The following is a 7,864-nucleotide window of genomic DNA, read 5'->3' on the forward strand; positions in this document are numbered from 1 at the left end:
TGGGGTATTTTGAGTGTTTGTTTACATCCTGTGCGTGCGTGTGTCACTCTGAGGACCCTGGAGGCCCTGGCATGGCTGTCCTGCTCTGGCCCTTGGTGGTCACTGGTTTACATGATGTGATCCGGTGCCGAGGTGCGCATGCCCACTAAGAGGACGCAGCGGCTCCATGTGTGTTGAGGCGCATTATTTGGCAACAGACGCGGCAGCGGGGAGGGCCGAAAAAAAGAGGATATCCCCTGGATTTCAAAAAGCAACGATTTATCGAGGTTAACTGCGGATTAAACATTCCCCGGTCGACCATCGGCGAAGAAGGGGTGCCAAAGCTCCAAAGTAAGTTGACTTATGCGACGCTTAAGTTTTTTTAGTGAGTGGATCGAGGGGAGCCTTTTATTCGGACGCGACGAGAGGAGCCAGGTTTTCCTCCACCTATCTGTGACGATAAAGAAGCTGATGGGCTGTTGAAAAGTAACACTTCTCCGCAGAGCCAAAGGTTGAGCTCCGGGGAGGAGAAGGGGGGGCTAGCTCAGCCGAAATGTATTCATTTTGACCCTTTCTGAGGCACACCGGGCTGTGAAAATGACAGCCGCTCCTGTTTTTGAGCGATAGAAGTCGCTGAATGACGGTGAGGATTAACAGCGTCACGTCGCCGGCGGCGGTTCGGTTCGTCGGGGCGGCTCGCTCGGTCCGTGGGCCGGTTCGGTGAAATTTATGAAGATTTTCTTCCTCGGGAGGCAGCGTGGGGGGAGAGACGCAGGTAAACCGTGCCGCCGTGAGCCGACTTTTTTATTATTTTTAGGGTGAAAGTTTGTGCCTCCCTTTTGAGCTGTCCCGCATCGGGGGTTCAAGCGGGCACAGGCGGGTCAACGGTTCGGGCTCGGTTCTGAATCTGGTTGTCTAAAGGGGGAAGTGGGGGGCGGGGGGGGGCAGTGCCGGGGGGACTTTCACTAGTTTTAGTTTTGGACTTGAAGTGTGCTCGTGTCAGCCGTTGATGCTACAGCTGCTTTAAGCTAGGCTAAAGGAACTAAATAAAAGGCTCCGTGTGTTTTTGTTTGTGGACGTAGCTAGCGTTAGGCGGTGTCAGAAGGTGGAGAAGCCGGCTAGCTGCACATGTAGTGTGGGCTGGGTTTAGTCTTTAAAGGGCTGGCGGTGCTCTGGATGGTGTGCTGCCCGGTGAGACGCTAATGGTGGACACGGCTGCCCGCTTTTAAGCCCCGTGGCACCGCTGTTGGTTCTGCTATCTGATAGCTAATCTTCCTACTTCTCTCTGTGACAACCGTAGTCTTCCTCCTCTTAAAGCTGAACACACACACACTCACAGACACACACACCGTCTCTCACACACACATTTCTCCACATGAGTTTGCAGCGCTTCGGGACAAAGCTGTTTTTTTTTTGTTTGTTTTAATATTTTTTTTAGCATCAAACCTCTTTATTGAAGAACGCACATCGTGTGTTCATGTGGACGCATTAACACGGATTTAAACCCTTTTAATAGTTGATTGAACGGAACTGAAGCTGCTCTCTGAACAGCTCTCTGGTTTCTGCGCTTGTATTCGTTTGTGACTGAATGCATTGATTTTGTTTTGATGAAGTATGAAGTTTATTAAAGTCCCAAGGTCATGTCTCCTGTGCACTTATTAAACATGTTGAGCTGTATAATGTTAGATCATTAGAAAAGGGATGTTTTGGGGAGTTATGTCAGAGGAAAAGGCAGCCACTAAATGAAATTATTTCATATTAACTGGATTTATAACGCGTAGAAAATAAAAAGTCTAGTTTATTGAAGTTTTTAGACTTTTTTTAAATTTCAGAGTATACAAAAAAAACTATCAGAATTTTTCTGGTGGTACATAATCATACTTTTTGCTGAATGCTGTGTGTGTGCCTTTTACCAAAATATCTTGTAAACTACTGGATGGATTCAAATAAAAGTTGCAGAATGTAATCATGCACATCTACAGCCGAATGACTTTTGGAGTCCACCTGATTTAAGATGACCGCCACAGTCAACTGACTTTAAGAACATCAAAATCTTATTCAATTTTGCAGCTCTTGATCTAAAACTTGGTGCGATACTATATTAAACTGATTCTGATAGCATATTCTGAGAACTGTTAGGTTGCATATAATCTTTATTTGACATTTTGCTAGTAGCTATTTAAAGTCAACAGTCTATCTAATGAATTTTAATAAAATCTTTAAGAAACTGTTATTAGATGCACCTCCTACAAGTGAATAACATTTAGATTCAATCCAGCTCATTTGATCTTAGAAATCACAGAAATTGCTATAATCTGGCCAATTTTACAGATATTGAGATGCAGTTTAATGTGGTGGTAACTGAGAGTCATTCGCAACACAAACTCTGAGCATCGTATCTCACAATTTTGTATCCGATTGCACATATTTAAGACTTAACCAAAACACTACAACCTCACAATTTCTTAACACAAGATGAACTTAGAATTAAACTCGTGCATGAAAGTAAGCTGGCGATATGCATTCCCGCAAAGAATGCTAGGCCTTCAATTTTATGGATGTTCTTATCGGTCATTATTGGCTAGTTAGTACTACAGCCAGCCTGCCGAGTCACAACCACTTATGCAATGTGCACTCAGGATAGAAGGAGACTTTATTGCCTCTTTATTTTCGGGGCGATCTGGAACAAACTCTGTTGTTCACTTGAACAAAGGCTCTGTAAAGTGTGTTATGTGTGGACAATATGCTGGTTGCCTCTAGTGAAGGGCAGTCAGAAAAGAGAGGGATGTTTTATTTTGAACTAATCTACCTGTCCTTCTGAGAGTGTAGAAGTTATGTGTTTATGGCCCGATGCTCTGCTTGTACTGTCCACACCCAAGATTTTTTGTTTTTACTTCTTTTTCATACCATTAAAGTTACAAGCCTGAGTCAGAACTTGCTCACACATATTGACCTTCGCAGAAATCTCCATTGGAGCAGTCACACACGGATCTGCTTGGGAGTTGCGTAATCTGCCGTGGTTTTGTAAAGGGTCATATGCTGGCCAATATGTAGGTTGTTGCTCAGAACTTCAGAGCCACAGGACAGATCTTATGTCAGAGAATGTTTATGTGAGGGTTTCTGTTGGTCTGTTGAAGCCTGTGCAGTTCTGTGTTAGGAGTTGCATAAAACTCTGATCTGTTAGTGCAGACTTAATCATCTGAGGAACATCGGTGACCCACACAGATTTACTTTAGCTAAAACACAATTGCAGTATATAAAAAAAACTCTATTATGATAAAGTGATATGAGTTTTTGTTTGGAAACTGTCTTTACTTTCATCAATAATTTAGACGGAGCCAACCAAAAAATGCCTCGGCAAAGAATTCCTTGCTGGCTCAGCAGTTTTGCAGGGTTGCCTGGCTCCATACTTGCACAGTTTTTGAAATCCTTGTGTGATGTAGAAATATGTTTTGTCGGGGTAAAGGTCCGTCAGTGGGTAAATAGAGCGCTGAATACATGCTGTATGTGCCACCGGACATCGCTGACGGCTCGGAGGGAGTCTGTCGGTGTGAATGTTTGATGATTAAGTGACTGATGGTCGACAGGATCCAAGAGTGACAAGATAAATAGTTGCCTCTGAGCAGGAAGAGGAGGCAGAGATGAGAAGAGCACTGAAAGTTGTCACAGCCTGACACCAGATTAAAGTTTGTGCATTTTATACTGGCATAAGTTACACATGTCAAAATTCCAGTACCTGCACAGTTTCATTTGATCAGGTTGCAAATTATTTACACAGCAAATGTTAATAGGATGATTGATTCATTAACTAAACGTGTTAAGCACTATCACACACACACACACACCATCTACAAGTGAAGTCGTTGACTAGATAAAGACGCAACATTTAACTCAAATACACAAAAGACTGGCAGATTAGGAGCAGTTTTTGTCACAGTTATCATTGGTGTGGTTTGTAGACCTGGACATTTTTTTTTCTGTCAGAGGAGAACACTGTCCTGTGTCTAGACTTGCAAAATTTTACCAATACAGTAGTCCCTCACTTATTGCAGGGGTTACATTCTAGACATCCCTGCAAAAGGTGAACATCCACAAAGCAAGGATGTTATATATATTTTAGTGTTTATATCCGTATATTAAAGCTGTCATTTCTAACCCACGCCTGGCCCCGCCTGACTCGGATTAGGGCCGGGCCATAATAATGTGCTTAATGTGTGGGCCGTGTCGGTCTTTTAATTGCGTCAGCGGATGCGCGCGGCTGACGATCCAAATATATGGCAACATGGCTTGCCATACAATCTCCAGCCACACGGGGCCATTTGACAGCGCGCTGACCGGCCTTGAAAGAGGTAAAAAGTTCAGTTAAGCTTCAGAGGGACTACTGCCAGCGATCCATCAGCCCAAATGGACGTTCACTCAGCCGCTGCACTCAGCAGACGCACGTGGCCAACGATCCAAACAGGTGAGATCCCAAAATATTAGACATGTCAGAGCAGGGTAAGTGTCTGAATAATGCAGAATGCAGGCAGAAGCAGGGATTTAATGCACTTTGACAGCCATGAAAGGACAAACACCCCCTCAGCTCTGATCTTCTGCCCCCTTAGTCGCGTGCGCTTCCGCCGACAGTTAATAACTATATAAGCAGTCAAAGCTTAATTAAAAATGTCTGCTTTTTTCTGGTTCGGACCTGTAATTTCAGTTAATTTGTTGGGTCGGGTGGGGTTCGGAAATTATGGCTGGCTGGGGCCGGGTCAGATCGGACTTTTTGTGCCAGAATGCAACTCTACCATATATATCGTCCTTCTTTATATAGCGAGCATTGCACTGGTAGAGTTCAAGGCAGTGGGTGGCGGGGTCTGACAACAGAGGCGGGGGTGCTCCCAGAAGGCGTCACCCACACGGTGGCCTCCGCCCTCCTTCCCCCGCTTGAATGGGTCTCCTCCGCCGGTCCTGTGGAGGCGAGTGCGAGGACACGGGCAGCGCGGAGAAAGGTCTCCACCAGCAACCGCGTCCCGAGAGCACCGCAGGCTCGACTGCAGAAGGCGCCCCCCCCTGGATGCACACCCGAAGGTGTGCGGATGGGGAGGGAAGGAGGTTGGGGAGGGCCGTATAGCTGTCAGAGGTACGGTCCCTTGACAGGGACCTGACTGCCTTGTCCTTAAAGAGCGCAGCAAAAGCGAGCAGACAGATGTTACAGTTACTGAGCCATTCAGCATCCGGGATACAGAGCACAATGCTCTGGTTGGTCACCTTCCATCAATCAGCCAATCGTGTGTTGTGTACAGTCTTGCATTGAAAACCCACAAAACAGTGAGTCTGCGAAAGTCGAACCGCAAAATATCGAGGGACTACTGTACTTTTGAGACTACCACTGGAATATCATACTCCAACAAATCACCACCAGCCCACTGAGATATTACCTTAAACACAGGTTTTAGACTCCTGAAATAAAACGGTGTGCATTTGTTTTATAAACTCTTGTGTATAAACTCTAACATCTGAATGATAAAGTGTAGAAGATGATGGCTTTGCTGGCTTTTGGTCCTAGTGCCACATTAACTTGATGCAAACAGGCAGGAAGGCAGCAGAAAAGCTGATTCTTTGTGTCAGTGCACTAAGACTTCTTCACTGAAATTACTTTCAAATACCGCAGAGCTTTATATGTTTATGGAGCATTTATAGTGAGAGAAACAAAAATATGGTTTTGTAATCATAGGTATTGCTTTGCGGTGAACCTTCAGAAAATTATTAAGCTGTCATTTATTGCATCTCGCTGTAAATCTGGGTTGTTTGTATTTGTTGCAAAGCTGCTGGAATTTGTTTTATAGCTTTTGTGTTGAACGTTTCAAATGCTTGGAGATTTGGATATGCAGTTCTGTTTCAATTATTTAACTATGACCGCAATCGTCTGGCTTTTTCAACTTCCTGTGACTGCTCGGATGTACCTGACTCTGTTCCATAAAATGCACACAAGCCACACAATGTTTCACATCACACACAACAACAGAGACTGTAACAACATGCCAAAGAAGTCCCATCGTTAATCATGACGACACACATCACTTATTTTTTCTAATGTTGTTGTTCAAAGATGTGGCTATTGTTTGTATAAAGCCAGGGAAACAGTCGGGCAGTTCAACTTGAGTAGTAATGTGTTCCTGCTTCATGCAATAAGACGTCCTGTCTTACCTACTCCAATGCAAAATGTTGCTTAAACATGAACAAAACCTTTTTCAAATTGCTGTAAGATGAGCAACAACCTACTTTTCAGTAAAACAAGTTTTCTGAGTTGGATGGATGACGTTGGCCTTTAAGGTTGAGTATAAAACGCATCGCTTTAAACTTTTTACAAGTATTTTTAGTATGATTTAATTTATTTAAGTGAGAGAAGGAAGTATCCTGTATCTTGCTGTGAACATATTAATGGGGTAGAGGTAGAGCAGCCAACTCGAGACCAGAAAGTTGCGGTTCGACTCCTAGTCATTCCCACATGTCGTGGTGTCCCTGAGCAAAACACCCAATCCCTAATTGCTCCCCGGGCACCTACATAGTTTCCCACTGCTCCACCTGCGTGTATCCCACGTGTGATGGGTTAAATGCAGAGAACTAATTTTGCCATTGTATAGAAACATACACATAGCACTTTACTTTAGTAATGAATTCAATCGACATTTGCGTTAATTACTGTTTTTGAAAAAGAAAGAAATTGGAATTGAATCGAACAAAATTAAAGTCACATGTTCGGGCGTTTAAAATTTTAAAACTAAAGATTTAGTCAGTAAAACTGACAGTGTGCCGCTTATTTATTCCACTCATATGTGACAGTAACACTCTTCACAATGACTGTAACACAAGCAGATGTTGTACAGATGTTTTTGTTTAAACTCTGTCTCACTCTGTGCATTTCTTTCCAATCCCCCAAAATTTCTCCAGCAGAAGCACATTTATAGAAGCATTATTTATTTCTTAATGGCCTTTTTCATTCTTTTAAATGCTAAACTGCAGATTTATTACTAAACAACACATAAGTTCCATCTTTGGCCCGGTGCTCACCTGACTGCACCTTCCTGTGCTAATACATGTTTCTTTCATTCCTTGAGCAGATTATCCAGTGGCTAATAACATGTTTTTAATGATTTATACATTTTGTTCACAATCGATGTTTCTTACTGTAGCTTGGCTTCTCAACGATGCAGTTGTGAAGTCGAAGACGTTCGAGTCTGTGGTTTAGATGCGTTGCTGTTTCCAGGCAAGAAGTGCTACTGAAATTGCACTTTTAGCAAAAAATACAGCATTTTTAGAGCTATAAAAAAACTAAATGCAAGATTCTCATTGAAATGTTTCAAAGTGGTTATTAACTAAACAAAGAGCTTCAGGGTGTATATCTCCATCTGGTCGGCCTAGTTATACCTGTTGCACCGACTCCTGCCTCGTTTTTACTATACTGTTTTAAACCAAGTTTTAGAGACACACACACCTGGAAAACCCAAGATTGTCTATCAAACTGTCAGCCCAACAGACTGAAAAGCCTCAGCCACAACCTTTTCTACGTTTCAGCCAAGTTTTTACTAAGGCTGAGTATTTCCATCTAGTTTGAATAATATTAGGGTAACATTGTTGGCAAGACAACTCTGATAACGGTGCCATGACGCTTTCATAATCGCACATGCCTTCTGATTAAAAAAAACAAAATGCTGTAATATTGAAACTGAATGTGTGATTTTGTGTGTTAAAAAAAAACAAAAACACAAAAAAACAATACTCCTTTTGTCTATGTGGTATGAAAAGCTTGTATTTTAGAGACTTTGCTCCAGTTGTTTGTGAGGTCAGTTTCTTGAGCTGGTTGGCGTCTGGCCCACTTTGACTGTGTGTGTGTGTGTGTGTG

At 43.0% G+C, this 7,864-nt stretch overlaps 1 protein-coding gene across 1 annotated transcript in view; it reads left to right on the forward strand.

Moving 5' to 3' along the window:
• Nucleotides 1-506: 506 nt before the first annotated feature.
• LOC119414603 (transcriptional repressor p66 alpha) overlaps nt 507-7,864 on the forward strand; it is a 27,038-nt gene continuing 19,680 nt past the window's right edge. Inside the window, exon 1 of the mRNA XM_037681704.1 lies at nt 507-622. Coding sequence (XP_037537632.1) covers nt 617-622 — 6 coding nt within the window. The 5' untranslated portion in view covers nt 507-616. The remainder of the gene's footprint in view (nt 623-7,864) is intronic.

The sequence above is a fragment of the Nematolebias whitei genome, chromosome 9, assembly GCF_014905685.2.
Source record: "Nematolebias whitei isolate Nwh7 chromosome 9, NemWhi1, whole genome shotgun sequence".
Classification (NCBI taxonomy): domain Eukaryota; kingdom Metazoa; phylum Chordata; class Actinopteri; order Cyprinodontiformes; family Rivulidae; genus Nematolebias; species Nematolebias whitei.